The 17,153-nt window shown below is 37.2% G+C and overlaps 1 protein-coding gene and 1 non-coding gene across 4 annotated transcripts in view; both read right to left on the bottom strand.

Annotated features, from left to right (window-relative positions):
- Window positions 1–78: 78 nt before the first annotated feature.
- The window catches only part of TNPO2 (transportin 2), a 31,678-nt gene continuing 14,603 nt past the window's right edge, over window positions 79–17,153 (bottom strand). For all 3 annotated transcript variants that reach the window (XM_034406797.3, XM_087887362.1, XM_034406790.3), the window contains exons 10-25: window positions 16,849–16,909; window positions 15,665–15,833; window positions 15,058–15,210; window positions 14,677–14,902; window positions 13,586–13,757; window positions 11,194–11,280; window positions 10,789–10,896; window positions 10,123–10,281; window positions 9,137–9,224; window positions 8,010–8,108; window positions 6,856–6,951; window positions 5,649–5,724; window positions 4,518–4,617; window positions 3,829–3,903; window positions 3,406–3,536; window positions 79–2,614 (exon numbers count right to left, since the gene is read on the bottom strand). In XM_034406797.3, coding sequence (XP_034262688.1) covers window positions 3,429–3,536; window positions 3,829–3,903; window positions 4,518–4,617; window positions 5,649–5,724; window positions 6,856–6,951; window positions 8,010–8,108; window positions 9,137–9,224; window positions 10,123–10,281; window positions 10,789–10,896; window positions 11,194–11,280; window positions 13,586–13,757; window positions 14,677–14,902; window positions 15,058–15,210; window positions 15,665–15,833; window positions 16,849–16,909 — 1,777 coding nt within the window. In that variant the 3' untranslated portion in view covers window positions 79–2,614; window positions 3,406–3,428. The remainder of the gene's footprint in view (window positions 2,615–3,405; window positions 3,537–3,828; window positions 3,904–4,517; window positions 4,618–5,648; window positions 5,725–6,855; window positions 6,952–8,009; window positions 8,109–9,136; window positions 9,225–10,122; window positions 10,282–10,788; window positions 10,897–11,193; window positions 11,281–13,585; window positions 13,758–14,676; window positions 14,903–15,057; window positions 15,211–15,664; window positions 15,834–16,848; window positions 16,910–17,153) is intronic.
- On the bottom strand, window positions 13,933–14,005 carry LOC117660641 (small nucleolar RNA SNORD41). Its single transcript, XR_004589754.1, has one exon. It is a non-coding gene; the product is annotated as a small nucleolar RNA SNORD41 (small nucleolar RNA).

Raw genomic sequence — 17,153 nt, forward strand, 5'->3', positions numbered from 1 at the left:
GACACCAAATCATTACATTGGAAAATATAATGAAAAACATTTAAGTTAAGACAAAGAAAGTGTCAGAAACAAGGAAACTGGAGTCACAGGAATTTTTTTTAGTTGACAAAAAATTATACATAAAAATGAGAAAAATCTCATTTGAGCAAGGTGCAAGCAGCTGCTTCAACACTAGGTACACTGCAGTTCCACCATTGGAAACATTACGGCACATTTACAAATATACAAATCCAGGATTAACAAACAGGAGGCAATACTAGAAGCACTTGTACAAAAGACAAATTCCATTTCAAGAGGCAGTCAGGCCAAGTAGCTTAAACTTCACTGGATGGTAGAGTTCACAGCCTTCTTTTCATATTCCTGGAAACTTGGTTTCAAAGCACAAGCCAGGATTCCACCTCCACATATGCATATTTCTTTCCCATGCATTTAAAAACCAATAGAATCTCTGCTCCCCCTCCCCCCAGGACAAGGAGAATACAGCACAAGGAGGAACACTTGTAATAAAACAATTAAAATGCAAAGAACTAGCCGATTGCTTTCAGAGACCTGCTCAAGTTTGATGCTATTAAAAAGATGAATTCAGGAAGTTTGCTATCTGCAATTTTACTATTGTTTCTTTGACCTTTTTGAGGAGATGCGGAGATGCAAGGATGTGCCCCACCTCCTAACAATCAGATCCAAAAATGAGAATAGCAGCTTTCACCTAGGTATATGCCATCTCCAAAATGAAATGATTTTCTGGCACAAAAGCCTTAATGGTAATGCCCCAGCAAGTTCTATGTCAAATTCCAAGAACTGCAAGAATTATTAACATAGGAAACAGAGGCCAGAGATATAAAGAAAAATGTAGATAGGTGTATCAGTGAAGCTTAAGTTACTGGGCAATCTCACAAATACACTTTTAAAAATTCATACAGTACCGAGTGTCACCATAGTTACTGTCAGAAAGTATAACTTTAACCCCCGAAAGAGATGTCCTTTTTGTCACATAAATCTTCTTTAACATCTAAGTAGTCTCACCACTTTTGTTTACCACCCTCAGAAGCAATGCAGGACACAAGGCACAGTTCAACCTAGTTGTCTGGCTATTAATCCTGATGTTGCCGAAGTTCCATTGGGATCTGCTAAGAAAGCTGGAGATGTAGCTCAGCTCTTGTTCCTTGTTACCAAGCTGTCTGTAGACAAACACTGCTTTGCACAAATCTTGTCCTTGTTTATTCTGCAGAATGTTCCTTTTGAGTATTACCTCTCCTCAAGCATTCATTTTTTCCAAAAAGTGTGTTTCATTAAGTATTCCCTTTCCCCCACATCCTAGCTGCCTTTGGGAAAATGGGCTTCTACTTCAACATGTTCATTTCTTATTAAAAATCTATGGCTTTAACTATGTTAAAAGCATTCAGTAATCCCCATTGTCGGAGAATAGTGTAATTGGATCTGATAAGAATTTCTTAAGACAGCAACTCCATTAAGTATGCAGCGAAAGCTACAAGCTTTCCCTGATCATTCATGGAGGGTTCCCTGTTTAATCATTCTTCTGTACTTTGTTATGTTTACTATTTCTTTTGTAAGCCAGAATGGTGAATGTGGTAAAGAAGTCCTTAAGACAGAAAATGTAAATTACCATCATGTAAAATACCACTCTGATCAGAAGAGTGCAGGATGTTGTGCACGAGCCATTTAAAAATGCATTGTTTTCTACCCGTTTGTCCTGTGTAGTCATTCCCAGGTGAAATTTCCCTCCTTGCTCCTTCCTGCCTCCTGCAACTGAAGCAATGTAATAGCAGTGTCACAAAGTAACAGCTGAACAACAGGGTAAAAGACTCATTGCACTGTGGCATCTTAAAAAAAATGAAGACATGCTTCTCCAACAGTATTTCTTATGAAAAAGACTGCTCCCTAGATGGCTAGCAGGTCCCTGCAAGGTCATAGGCTGCCTTTGCACTGAGCATCACTTCTAGCACATAGTGCCATGGCAATTATTATGGCAAAAAGATTTTGTAGGTTTCTTTAAGGTTCCTAGATGAAAATGCTTACACTTAGTCATTATGGGCTACTCACAGATTTGCTAATCTACTTCTTGGTCACCATGCAGTCTTGAAAAGGTGAAGAATAGCTGATCTCTTGAATCCCAGTGACTGGAAATATACAGTAGTATAACCCCCTTGGATTACATTTTAACCCTTCCCTCTTCATCAGCTGGCTTTAAACCACTGTAGCTTTTAAATCCTTTTTAACATCTTAAACCTATCCTTTATTATTATTAGCTAGTTCTTTATGATGGCCCCTAGTTAGATCCCCTTCTCAAGAGTGTTGCAGTTTAAGTTTGCTCCCTTTTCTCAGCGCAGGGCCGAGTCCCACCCCACCCCATTCCATCTATGATGGCCTCTGAATAAAGAGGCCTTTCCTTCTGCCACTGAGATACCCTGGTTTTTGTTTCAATTGGTTATGGAGGCCCACCCTCCCCCCCAACTTTGTAAATTTCAGGAGATGGGGAGCGGTCATTTTATGTCCCACAATGCTCTTCCCGTCCTCCCTAACCCCCCATTAACAGGGATCTGCAACACTGGGTTATGGACGAGTTCCCAGTATCCCTCCCAGCGCACACAGGAACCTGAGGAAAGAAAAAGATTATCGGAATTAAAAAAAAGTAGTCAATAACAAAGACAGAATTCACAAGACTGAACCATTTTCTACAAATTCGTTTTATCAAAGTTACTTAACTTTCATCATGCAGAGTAATTAGTTAAATTAATACAGCCACAATTAGAAGTGGAAACTGACCACAATTCATGAGCAATAAAAATCACTACCACTAGTTATGGTGGACATTAAAGTCTTATTGGTATATTTATTAAACCTAATACATAAGGTAAAATGAAAAGGCTAGATCTTCAAAATCACAATGGATTAGAGATTAGAGCTGGAATATCTACCCCTTTCTTCTCAATTTCTATTTTTTAAAAAAATTATTATTATTATTATTATTATTATTATTATTATTATTACTACTACTACTACTACTACTACTACTACTACTACTACTACTACTACTACTATTCATATTTCAATGTCGCCCACTCTCCGAGGACTCTGGGCAGCTTACCCCAAAGACAGTATACTAAATAGCGTATTGCCCCCAACAATCTGGGTCCTCATTTTACCCACCTCGGAAGGATGGAAGGCTGAGTCAACCTTGAGCCGGTGAGATTTGATCCACTGATCTGCTGAACTAGCAGTCAGCTGAAGTAGCTGCAGTACTGCACTCTAATCACTGTGCCACCTCGGCTCTTATCCTTTCTCATCCTTGAGACACGATTTCATTAAAAAATGCTACACCCCCCTCCACCCATTCTCCTTTCAATTATATGGGATATAATCTCTCTCAACATTCTTGGAACTCACCAAGTATGGTTTTGCTGCTTCGCCTAAACACCATAGAATGCAGCAAGTCTCTCTTTCAGAAGTGGAGGAAACTGCTCTGAGAACTGCTGCCAATTATCTTCCCCAACTTGATCTTTGAAACCATGGAGAATCTGAAAAAAATACATTATCACACATTGGGAGAGAAGAAAAAGGCACACCATTGCAGTCACACCATATCAATACAACCCTATCTCTCACATAAAACTACTAGAATTACTAAACTACTAGAACTACTAAAATCTACAGCTTCCAAAAAACTTGGATAGAAAATTCAGAGATATAAGTTAGGAAATGACATGAGTATATAAACAAATAACATCAACTTATAAAGTAAAGCAAATTCTAAAATATACTATTCTTAATATACTACCAAACAAATATTTTCCTATGATGATGACCTACCTTATAAAACATATCTCTCAGGTCATCCTTTGGACTCACCCATGAAGCAACAGCATCACAGAAGAAAATAAAATCCTACAAAAATATGAGAATTCTTAAGAAAACATTCACTACAGATTATAGTTCAAGCCAACAAAATCAAATTTATCATTCTACAAAAGTATAGGCATGAAATCAAAAATCTAATCAGTATGAAGCTAAGAAACCTGGCAATCCTGCCTCAAGTTAAGAAAGATCTTGTGGAACTACTATATGTAATATACTGGATGTTTTTGACTAGTTTTCTACATATTAATGAGCATCTGAAAATACTATAGAAAATGGAACAGCCAGCTCTAACATTAATTAATGAGCAATGAAGAATCATAAGAAATGGAAACTTACACAGGACTGAGTAAATGTCTGATTATTATAAATTAGGCTGGCAGAGTTCAAGGTAGCAGGATCAATCTTTTTAGAAAAACATCTGTACTTGGAGTCCAGCAAAGGAGACACATGTAAAATTTAAAAATTGTCTCCTAATATAAAAATCTATTTCATAATTGATTACTACTATGGCTAAGCATTTGAAAGTCAAACATCCTTAATTATTTTAAGAGTAGATTTACCAGTATAGGAAGATCTTCTTGTTCAGCCTGGGATAGCATATATAATAATGCACAATAACTTAATCTTTAAAGCTTATTTACTTGTACAACTCCACCAGGGTTTACTCCAATCATCATACAGATGCCACGGAAAGCAGAGTCCTTCTCTTCATTATCACGAATGTTCCTCAAAGATGTACACCTATGAACAAGAATACATCCTCCATATGTTAAGAAAGCAGGGAAGACCAAAAACAATGCATTTCCCAAACCATGCACTAAGATTGCGCCCATATGGAAGATCAACCTTGATATTTTTGGCAGATACAATATCAGATTTATTAGAGTCATGTAATAGATTTCTTACACAGTTTCTGTAAAGTATACATTCTTCCATTAATATATTTACATATAAATATTCACTTAGCACCCTTCTTTATACAGGGCTTATAGTTCAGTTTAAACTCTGATCATTATTTAGATATATATATATATATATATATATATATAACAGTATATATATATACTGTTAATTTTAGGATCTTTCCTTTAAAACATCCTGTAAGAAAAACTGTGACATTAAATGTATTTTAACTGTAGACTTTAAAAATATTGCCAAATAATGGAGAATCTAGCCATTTAAAAACTGCCAAGTACCAGTCACAGAAGAGAAGCAAAAGAGGAAAGATAGCAAGATGAATGGCAAAAGTTCTGCTGCGTCAGACAGAGATTCCATGGACAGCCTTGTGCAATTACAGTGGCAAAGAATGTGTTAGCTATGTGATATTTTTCATGTATAAAGAATTGTATGCAATGCTCAGAAAGGCTTTTATTTTTTGTAGGAATACCACAACTGAAAGAGTCAGTGATCAAGGTGAAGAAACAACTGAATGGAAATTCTAGAGTAGTGATGGCGAACCTTTTTGGCCCCCAAGTGCCGAAAAGGGAGTGTGTGCACCTCTGGGTCGCAACTAGGAAGAGGAGCTGGGGGGCATGCCCCCCCCCCAAAATGAACTTCCAGTTTTAGCTCATGAATGTTTGGTTTCAGCCAGTTACTCTTCCGGGTTCCTGGTGTGCATGCACACGCAATGATTAGCTGGCCAGTGCACATGCCATTGGTTCACCATCATGGTTCTAGACAATCAAATTGACAATTTGAGATGTCTCCAATCTGATTTAACCCCTGAAAAGCAAGCCCCAAAGTCTGTTTTATGCCTCTTCATAAACACTAACCAGGGTCTGATAAACTGCTGCAACATCGGTGCCACTTCCTGAGGACAGACATAGCCCAAGCGGCCAATTGTGATGGCTAGAAAAGACAAAGAAACAAATCTGTCACAAAAGTAAAGGTGTCCTATTGATTTGTAGTAATAAGATATGGGTGGACAGAATCAATGGAGGTATATGATAGTATACCACTTTAGCTTTACTATACTGCAGCACATAATATAGAGATGGTTCCACACTAGTACATGGTATCAAATTAGTTACCTGCCATTCATAGGGAAAAAAAAACTACTTGATAAATGCACATAGCTTTTTAATTCCATTAAACCTTTAGCTAGTCATAAATCATTTTAAATTAGTGAAATTTTAGTGAAGAAACAGCTATAGAAGTCCAAGGTTTAAACACATTTCCACCTGATGATTATGTGCTCCCTTTATAATTAAATCAATCCTATTTTCAAAACACCTGCATGAAAACACAAAGCCTGTATTTGATTATGATTATGTGTCAAGTCATTTTGAAGTTCTTCTTACAGATTCCCTTCATGATGATCTATCCCTAACCTATTCTTTCAATCTCTCAATGGTGGACTCATTATCACCATAACTGATTTCACCCCTTGCTGCTAGTCATCCTCTTCTTCTCCTTCCTTCCACCTTTCCCAGCATTAGAGAGCTAGATTTTTGCATAATGTGTCTGAAGTAGGATAATTTGAGCCTGGTTGAGTGATAATGTTTGAGTTGATTTGTTCAATGATGCATCAATTTGTTTTACTGGCTGAGTAGTATTTTCAGGAGTTTTCTCCCACACCAATATCCATCTACAGAGGCATTATTTCCGTTGTTTGAAGATAGCCATGAAATAATTAGAACAGCAGATATTGATAAGTTGGTTCCCTGCTTCATTTCAGCTTCCTAAGCCATACTATTTAATATTTTCTTTGTGTTTCCAACACTGGCATTCCATTCTCCAATCACAAGCAACAAATCTTGCTTTTACGTTCTGCTTTTTTCAAATTGGATTTGATCATAAAGATTATCAACTTCATTTTCTTCTCAATTGGTGGTTAAAGCATAATCTTGAATGATAGTCATATTAAGCCCATGAAGTTTAATCAATATTAATACATTTGTATTTATGAGTTAGTAAACAATCATAGCTATCACTAGGACAGAAAATAAATTTAATACAAGAATCAGAATGCCTACTCGCCTGTGTTTTCCAGAAGAGTTTTAGGAGTATTTGGTCTGTTGATGATCTCCACAAGATTATTCAGCACCATCTGAACATATGGTTGCATTTCTGCCCCTGGTAAAAAGAAATTAGTGAACTGAGTCATGCCTAACTGTAGAAATCTAGATTCCATATTTGAATGTCTTCCAATTTAACATCTTGCTGCTTCTTCATGCATGAAATAAAATGATTTTAATTCATTGATCAGAAAAGCTTGTATCAGTCTTAAGAATACCATTTAAGGCTAGAAATCAAACATACGAAAAGGGTCCTATTACAATTAGGTGTGGGCCACAACTAAAGATAAAGTACAAATTGATGCTATTATTTATGTATTTATTTGATTTTGGCACCATCTAACTCTAGGCTGACTCATAATGTTAAATTCAAACAAATGAACATGGGGGATTTGTATGTACACCATCAAAAACCATGCAAGCACATCTAGCAAGGAGTTCAATCCAAGCTAGCCCAAGCATCGGAGAACACCCTGATATTTAAGGGCTTCCAGAATGCCATTAGGGTGGGAGCCACTCAGATCTCAGGAGTCCACCATTTCAGATGTCAGGCACCAAGACACAGAAATGCATGCTTCCTGACAAATGGCACTGTTTATTAATGGGATCCAGAGAATGCCCATTTTGGTTTCTTAAGTCCAAGAAGAGCTTCATCACTCTTGAATGGACAAATGCAATTCCATCCATGAATAAAGATGTAAGGTCCCCATATCTAGATGGTTCCAACATATACAACCATTTGGTTTTTGTGGCATTGAATTTGCGTTAGTTTCTTTCTACTAAGGCTCTCATAGCCTCCATGCACTGGAACAGCACCTCAACAAATTATATTATAAAATTATCAAAATATATCACAGATATCATTAACAACAGTTGCATCAATGGCTCAAGACCGTGAGAGTGAAAATGTCATTGGGGGACTAACAGAATTAAACATCAAAAAGCACAACTTCAATAGCTTTCATGAAGAAATACATCACCTAAGCAACAAGAAGCCTATCACCCTAAAATGCCAAAGAGACATTGTTCTCATATAAAAACCAGAAAAGAATACAACTCCAAACTGCAATAGTAGTCTATTCACCCATATTTGTGTGGGCACTTTTCTACACTTACCCATTTGCATGCATATTTCTCCAATTGCCCAAGTAGCATTGTTGCACACAGAAATGAATTCTGGATTCAGGTTGGTCCCTAAGATAGGCATGAATTCAGCTAAAGAGAAAATATGTTTACTCAGCATTGATTATCAACACAATAAAGAACACTCAGACTGCAATTAACCATTATTAAAGATTCTGTACAGAAAGAATTGACAATCTCATCACTGTTTTAGGTCTTTCAATCTTAGTTTAGTAAGGTAGCTCTGGATCTGGACTGGCAAAATTCAGATGTTTCATTAATTTGTCTTTTATTTTAAGAAAACCTAGCCTTAGTTCTAAAAGATCAGTACAGAACACATACATTTGAACTCCTACTGTATTCAACTACAACATTAGAGGTAGCATTTATAATATTTGGATCACTGATTTTCTAGCACTCATCTGAAGCAGTAAATTTTTTAAATCATTTTTGTCAAACTCCAATAAATGGGTTGGTATAAAGGGCTCCATTTTAGCCTAAACAACAACAACTGTTTAACATTTCCATTTAAATTCTCAAATGTGTAATAACTTGAGCATCATCTTTATCAAAGTTTTAGCCACTGATTTGGCAGACCCTCCCCCCTTCCTTCAGTATTACAGTACTTGTTAAAAGCTAATGACTGAGCTGATCAAATCATCCCTTTCTTTAATCTATTAATCTACTTCTGTGTGTTAGCAGCACAAAACCCAGAATAGAGATCAGTTGTGTATCTGCCATCTTTGAGTCCTCAGCCCACACAAAACTGACTGGGACAGTTATCACTTTCTTTTTAATATTTTTTCTCACTAAAGCCGGAAACAGAACTAGTTGTTAACATACTGCATTCAATGGAACTTTCTTTTATCTAATCGGAGCTTCTTTTAAGTGGAATAGAAAGGAAAATACCTGGAATCTGTACTTTTCAAAATGTCCCAACAACTATGAATTAGGATGGGCAAAGAAAATGCCTAACAAATGCCTGACATAATGTCCTTCTGACCTCTCCCACTAACATACATTTCTTGCTTTTCTTATCTGGGATTTTAAAAAGCATCAATACTGAGACCGCTACCATCATAATAAATACCTGCAGGTCTCAGGGGAAAAGGCATACCTACCTATGCATGGCTTGACGTGCATAAAACAGGCTTTGGTAAGATCTCCCAGGAGTGCAAAGGAGCTTTGCCGAACTTCTGGCATAGTATCCTATAAAGAGGAGTAGTATGAGAAAAGAAAGTTCTATTTATTATTTTAATCACAGTATTGTGTAAGAAGTGAACAAAACTATAGAAGTACAAGATCTAACATAATGCATAAACCGAATATGTGAATTTATCAGCTACATGGTTAAATTTTATTTCAGACACAGAAATAGGACCACCTGTGCCAGCTTTGTTTAAGGTCTTGCTCCAGGCACTTTGCCTTATAGGTATTACCATACATCTGATTAATTTTTCTCAGATTAAATGTTTATATATTTATATTAAAAGATGAAGTAAGCTCAACTAAGATTAGGACAAATAACTTGTAACTATTTGGATTCTTTTTTATTATCCAGTTTTGTTAAGCTTTTTTTGGATTCACTTAATTATAAAAACTTATGTATATTTCTAAATTACTTATTTAATCTACTTCAGTTCCACCCCCATCATAGCTTTAATATATCTTGAAGTGGTAACTATTACAAAGTATTTACAGCTTCCATTTTCAGAATGTTTTTATAAAGCAAATAATTAAAAACATGCAATGCAAAATATTTCCTCTGAACTACCTACATGCCAGTCTTGCAATCGTAACAGAACAGAACAGAACAGAATAGAATAGAATTTTTTATTGGCCAAGTGTGATTGGACACACAAGGAATTTGTCTTGGTGCATATGCTCTCAGTGTACATAAAAGAAAAGATACTTTCATCAAGAATCATAAGGTACAACACTTAATGATAGTGTTGGAAACTATCAGGAAACAATATCAAATATGTTATATAACAGCTCACTATTTTTATTGCAATACTTGGACTAATATTCAAGCCTTGTGATTTTTTTTGAGCCCTGAGGAACTATTTCTGGGCTAAACAGCCAAACATGTAAAACGTTCACTTACTTGCATGCATTGGAACAGTAGAGTCATTATATTGCTACGGGCCACAAGCTGCTCAACATGACATCCAAGACCTTCAGCTAAACCACTTAGCAGATCAAGGGCAACTATCATGAAGTCTTTATCAGGTGCTTCATACTGATCAGGGTGTTGACTGTACATCTGCGTTGGGGGGGGGGATTTATCGCAAGAAAAAAGAAAAGAAAGTAATGTGATTAGACTTCAAGTTTTCTTGAGCAGATTGAAAAGAGTAATTCTGCTACTATAAGAGATAGACAACTTGCAATCATATGCAGCTCCCAGGAGCCATCCAGAAATTTCCACTGAATTGTAATTTTTGACAATAATTATTCAGTGTATTTTGATTAAATCCAAACAAATTCATATTTGAACTTTTACATTATTCCACATTGTTCTACAGAATGCAGCCCACACCGCCAAGCTCTAAACCAAATATAGTCCTTGGATTGAAAAATTGTACACCCACACATTAAAACAATAGACTGGCAAATTTAGATTCAGGCAACTAATAGATCAAAGATTTTTTTATGATGAATTAATCTGCTCCGTTACTTCTTATCCACTAGCAAGCCATGACGACAAAACAGAAACATGTTTTGGGAACTTAGAACAAATTTCTCAGGTACTGCTGAGAAAATACTGCCATACCATTGCTTGAGCCAAGGTTTTCTGCACAAGTGTTACACAGCGCTGATAGACCGGTTCACAGTATGGTAGGAAGCCACTTTGCAGAGCGGTCGCTACAGATGACAAACACTGTAGAAGTGAATGGACAGTGCATGAAAGATCATGTTGCATGTACATTTCTGTACTTAAATACTGACATCAGGAATTTGAGATCAAACATAAAAATAAATATCAGTTTTCTCTCAAGTTGCTAAAATGACACACCAAGATGTAGCCTTACAGAGAACAGGACCTACAGACAAGGGTAAGACATTTATCTTTAAACAGAGCATCAGATTGGTCAATTTTTCATGTACAAGGAAATTAATCATATCATTTGAGGCACTAAAACCCATCCAAATAATTAGTAGCTGATTGGCTACTTACTTCTAGGAGGGGAAACAGATCCTTATCCTCATCCTTCAGCTCATTCCACTTCTGGATCAGTGGAGGCATTAACTTTTGGATATACTCCTGGGAAAAATAAGGCAACTTACAAACCACATTTCAGTTGGAACCATTGCCAGTATCAGTCCAGAATCTTTAGAACTAAAAATCATTCGGTACATTATGGATTCAAACAGTCTCAATTTTAATTTGTCATATTTGTTTCTGGCATTGGGATTTCAGCTACAACTGAAATTAATTGAGTAATATTTACCAGATTTGCAAATGCTAAATTGCATTGATAGGGGCATCTATTCATAAAAACACAATTAACAGATGGAGAAAACAAGATCCGGAGAAATTTCAGTTCTTATTCAAAACATTTGACTTTTAAGATTTTGATTATAATAAGTAAATTAAGAGAAGTGATTAAGCAGCTGACTAGGAAGGAGTCAAGCAACTAAACATTGCCATTAACCTTTCATTATGTATACTTGAAGTAGGAACCTGTGGCACCTTGGTTGTTTCTAATAACAGTAAACCACACATACACCCATCACTATTGAAGACTGTTTTGAACTGCAGTTCAGTAATATCTGGAAGGCCAGTTTTCTGATGCACTTGATACAGAGGCAGATCACCAGCTGTTCAATATAGTCTGCAGGTAGTTCTCCACCTACGATTCATTCAGCTACTTTCTGAAGTTGCAATGGCATGAAATGAATGATGGCTATGACTGGTCCTTGGAGTTCTGGCTATTCCTAGCACTGCCATGGTCACATGATTGCAACCTGAGCACTTGGCAACCAGTTCACTTACAACCAGTTGTAACACACTGCAATCATGTGATCATTTGCAACCTTCCCTGCTTGCTTCCCCATAAAGTCAATGGGGAAGCCGGGAGGGAAGGTCATAGATCTCTGGGGTAAATCTCCTGCAAACCCTTCCTCGGCCCTCTGTACTTGTGCCATGCTGGTCACTTGTACATCTTCAGCAACTGTCACCTTGACTTTTGTACATACCCTTTGTAACCTTCCTGACATGCACCATTCATGCACCGCCTTGTGCACTCTCTCCAACTTCTTGCAACACTTGTACTCCTCCACACTTTCAACCCACACTTCTTGCACAACTTTGTGCACCCTCACACACCTTCCTCAACCCACATTGCACCTCTTATGCATCTTCTCACACTCTCATATAATTTCCCCAACCCTCTCTGCAATCTTGCATACTCTCTCCGACCCTCCTCCATACATTTTGGGTCCCTCCTTCACCAATTAGGAACCACTTACCTGCCTGCCTGGGACTTGCCACTTCCTGCTAGCTTCTCTGTTGTGTTTGACTGTGGAAAGTTGGCAGGAAATTGCCTCACCTAATGACTATGGGCTTCAGTTAATGACGCCAACCGAGACTGCAGGGGTGCTATCCCTAAATGATGCAGTCGTGTATTACAATCTCATCGCTTAACAATGGAAATTCCAGTCCCAATTGCAAGCTGAGGGCTACCTGTTTTTCTGGATGGGCTAAAGGTAAACTTTGATCTCTGAATGATTTGCAATAGACAATAATGATTTCTAACTTCCACTTATTTAGTACTGGCAATAACATTGCTCTTTTCTTGCTCTAAACTCCCCATAACTATAAATCTTAATTATTAGGGGAAGTTGTTTTCTGTGAAAGAACTCTGAAATTCATTCTATCCTGGTGCCCCAAAAGATTCTTCGATTCAAGGGGGTTTTTCCCCCCTAAATATATAACTGTTACCTCAGAATCTGCATAATCCTGGTTTATTCTACCTTAGAACCTGGACTACACCTTGAGATTCTTTAACTGAAGATGCCAAAGACCGAGTGTGGGATTTTCTGCACAAAGGGTAAGATCTCTTCCATTGAACTAACCCTTTCCATCAAGTTCTTCTAGTCACTAGGAAATCTCCTAGTATCAAGAGCATCAACAGTCATGAACTGAATATTTATCTGCTTTTCTTTTCCAGAAATCCCATCTGTGGGACATTAGCATTAAGGAAACAGGTTTGGTGAAAATCCAAGAGCAGTAAAAGAGGCACCCCACTATGGTTACACTCTTTTGTTGGGGGTCAGAGCCCTACCTATACTACCATCAAATCTTATTATGGAAGAACATTTAATTTAGGGATTTCTGTTTTAAAGAAAACAGATATAAATAGCAGATCCCTTTCCCTCTAATCTTATCCTATTGAGTAGAAAACCCAAAAAAATTCAAAATCTGGATTTGCCTATATTCAAAAATTCTTGCACTAATAGCATTTTATTCAAGTGGGAAGAAATAGGGAAACAGTTCAACTAAACACAGTCATTGAATGCTAGCAGTTTTTGCTGACACTGCTGCCAATAGGAAAAAATGTACTAACCGGCTGGTTGAGGTGGTGTCCAACAGAATCAGCCAGAGTGCCAATTGCATCATACAAGATCAGCAAATTCTTGTGCTGGTATTTTCCAAAAGCAAAAACCAAAGTATCCAGAATGAAACTGAGATATGGGACCAATTCTGTGCAAGCTTCTTCCTCAAGGGTGGCAAAAGCACTAAAAAAGAAAAATGAATATAAGAAGTGAATACAAACCCAAAGAATAACAGCACCAGGAAGCGGACAGATAGAAATGAAAAGTCAATCCAATACTTGTTTCAGTTTGGATAAAAAATTAGTTTTATTGTGCTAGCCTAATTACTCTTTTTGATCTGAAATATAAGGGTATTTCTCTGGATCAGACAGTACGAATACATGACTCATCATGTGATAGAGCTCAATCATCAAATTCTTCATCATATCCAAAGAAAGCCTCAAGGTAACAGTAGAAAGCCTTACAAGGGGAGTTTTGTAGCAAAGACATGCTTCAGGATATGGGTGGCCAGCCTACACAAACCATATATTCTGGGTGCAGGCTGGCAATGTAATAATTATTGTTCTCCCAGTGTTTCTTTCTCAGGATTGTATTAGGCAGGCAAAATGAAGCTTCGCTCTTCCAAGAACCCAATGTCAAACTGCTGCTTATATATTGGAAAATAGAAGTCATGATCTCAAGCCAAACTGCCAGGAATAAAGAGCATTAGAATATGTAATACCGTATGCAGCATTTATGTTTCCCAAAAATCCATTCATGCTACAAATCCTAGTTTTATTCAAGGCTACAGATGGAAGCTCAAGGTTTCCAGATACCTTTCTTAAGCATTTTTAAGCTCCCTATCAAGCCCAGGTGATAACAATAATCAGCTAGGATTCTACAAAGACATTTCTACATTTAAGCAGAGAGAACTGTGGGTGGTAAAGGATCATCAATGTTTTATTTGTATTTTAATTATTAGCCACTTTGATTACAAATTAAAAGAAGCACAAGAAATAGATAAGTAAATAAATAAGAAAGCATATTTGTGCCGATAAAGAAAAAACTTAAGTTTCCAATGCTGTCCTTCACAGATAACTGACGCATTCCAGGAGCAGATTACCTGCAAGCAGCCTCCTGCACTCTTTTATTACTGTCAAGAATCCTTTTGAGCAACTCTGTCATCAGAGGCTTGAGATACATGTCTGGGGGTTGGCTTACAACCCAGTGTGCATAGCGGCTCAGGGTCCAGCAGGCAATGGAACGCACCAGTGCCTTCTTGTCAGACAGACATTGGATCAAGTGGGGAATCAGCTCAGGAAGATAAGGAACCATGCCCTGCATGCAGCCTAGAAATGCAAAAGATGTTTTTAGTACATGATCTAGACTAGACGTACTCAGGTAAACTTATTAAAACTGTCAGTTCCATGCTTTTTTAAAAGTGATCACTAATGTCCCTCAGTAGAAATAAATTCTGGTTTAAGTTAATAACTTCAAGATTCACCTTCAGCAATTGCCCCTAGGACAAGGATTCCAGATTCCTTGATGACCCACTCAGGATGGAAAAGCAGCCCCTTGAGTAGTGGGAGCAGATGTGGGAGAAGCTCATCTCGAAAGACATTGGCCAACACATCAAGGGCAGCAGCCGAACACTTCCCTGCAAAAGAAATGGGCCATGTGACAGAAATGACATGAATTCTGAAAGGAGAAAAACTTTTCACATCAATAAATACAAAGAGCTTCTGCGCTAAACCCTGTTATGTCAGAAACACATTTATAAGTTCAACAGTATGCATTGGAAAATTAAGTATATGCTCTTCTCTCAAGTCCCTGCCAAGATGATGTAAAATTAGAATAAAAAAGGGGAAGCCACAAAGAAGAGTAACAACTGGTTCCCAGCAAAACTTGTTTTCTGCCTCTAATTATCATCCAATTCCATATAACATCAAAGTATTTCACCTACACAGGGCTAGAGTTTCAAGTTCAAAAATGGTCATAGTATAGTACTCTCTCCATTTGACCCATGTGCACTATTTCCCAGAATCCACGTCCCTGGCATTTTACTCCTCTCGATCCCTAGAGCACCGTTTAATACTAATTCCCCTACGCACTCAGATTCCAGTCAGACAGTGTGTCATCGTCATCGTCCTCATCCTCTCCATCTTCCTCATCCTGCAACCGCTCCTCTTCATGTTGCAGAGTAACTGTGCGTGATTTATGAAAGCGAGGTTTGATATCTTGTTCACTATCTGGGATAGCTTCATCCTCCTCCACATCACCCTGTAAATGAGAGGAAAGAGCCTATGGAATCCCATTTGATAGGGAATATCTCTTTTGCTAGGAAAACAAAACACTGTATAGTATCCCACTGGTTCTTCAATGAATTATTCCCTGAAGCCCAGAGTTACTCTCTGTATAGAATAGATTCTGATAAGACATCAACAAAGACCATGGATATCATGTTCACTTGCAGCCATTTGTATTTGACTAGTGAGAAATCAATTTATGAAAATACTTTAAAATGCTGACTTAAACATTTGATAGAATGAAGTAAACTACAAGTTTCTAGTTTCTCAAGAGGCTTCAGACAATGCTTCTATGGATCAGACAGTACGAATATAACAACCCATCACTGCTGTCAGGTTGAAGATCATGCATCATTTCCATAAATGCATTTGCTCAGCCTTTTCCTTGTATTTACAAATATGTTATAACTTTCTTTAAGAGGCAAAAATCCATACCATCTGACTTATTGCTGATAACTTTTTTTTTGGTTACCTGATATATAAACTATGAGTGCCAGTTTGGTGTAGTAGTTAAAGCACAAGGCTAGAAACTGGGGGATCAGGAGTTCTAATCCTGCCTTAGTTAAAAAGCCAGCTAGGTGGATATCATTCTTTTTCAGCCTTTGGAAGGAGGCAATGGCAAACCACTTCTGGAAAAATCTTGCCAAGAAAACTACAAGGACTAGTCCAGGAGTCAAAACTGACATGAAGGGACCAGTATGTGTATACAGTGTATGTGTGTATTACATTTTTTTCAATAGATAATGTACTTTTTCAGTTTCATAGAAATGTCTACTATCTTTTTTCCACTATACCAGGATGGATGTTCAGCAGTAACATAAAAAACAATGAAGCAGTATTGAAGCTACTATAAAACATAGAATAATATCATTTTCATTAACATGGCTTAGTAAAGAACTATGAGTGGTGATAAAAAGTCAGAAAAGAAAAATTATCAAGAAACTAAGCAATATAGTATTCCTAAATTGTTTGGATGGTCAAAGTAATACCTTCAACAATATGATGTCAATTTCTGAATATTTCATGCCCTTCACCAAAATAGGAATCAATCTGTTAAAAGAAAATGAGATATATTAGTTTATCAGGTGAAAATTTGATTCAGAACAATACGGATAACAGCAGCTTTGACAAATAGGAATGAAAATGTATGATTTGCATTTCAATAGCATCTTGAGAGTTCAAAAACATTTGCACTATTTTTAAAGGCAAGATATCATAGCTTCTGTTGTTAGGCAAGCAACTACAGCATGTCATAGTAAATTATAAAGTCCATTCAGACTTGGGTTGATTAAAA

The sequence above is a fragment of the Pantherophis guttatus genome, chromosome 2 (assembly GCF_059756535.1).
Source record: "Pantherophis guttatus breed Tessera chromosome 2, ASM5975653v1, whole genome shotgun sequence".
In the NCBI taxonomy this organism is placed as follows: domain Eukaryota; kingdom Metazoa; phylum Chordata; class Lepidosauria; order Squamata; family Colubridae; genus Pantherophis; species Pantherophis guttatus.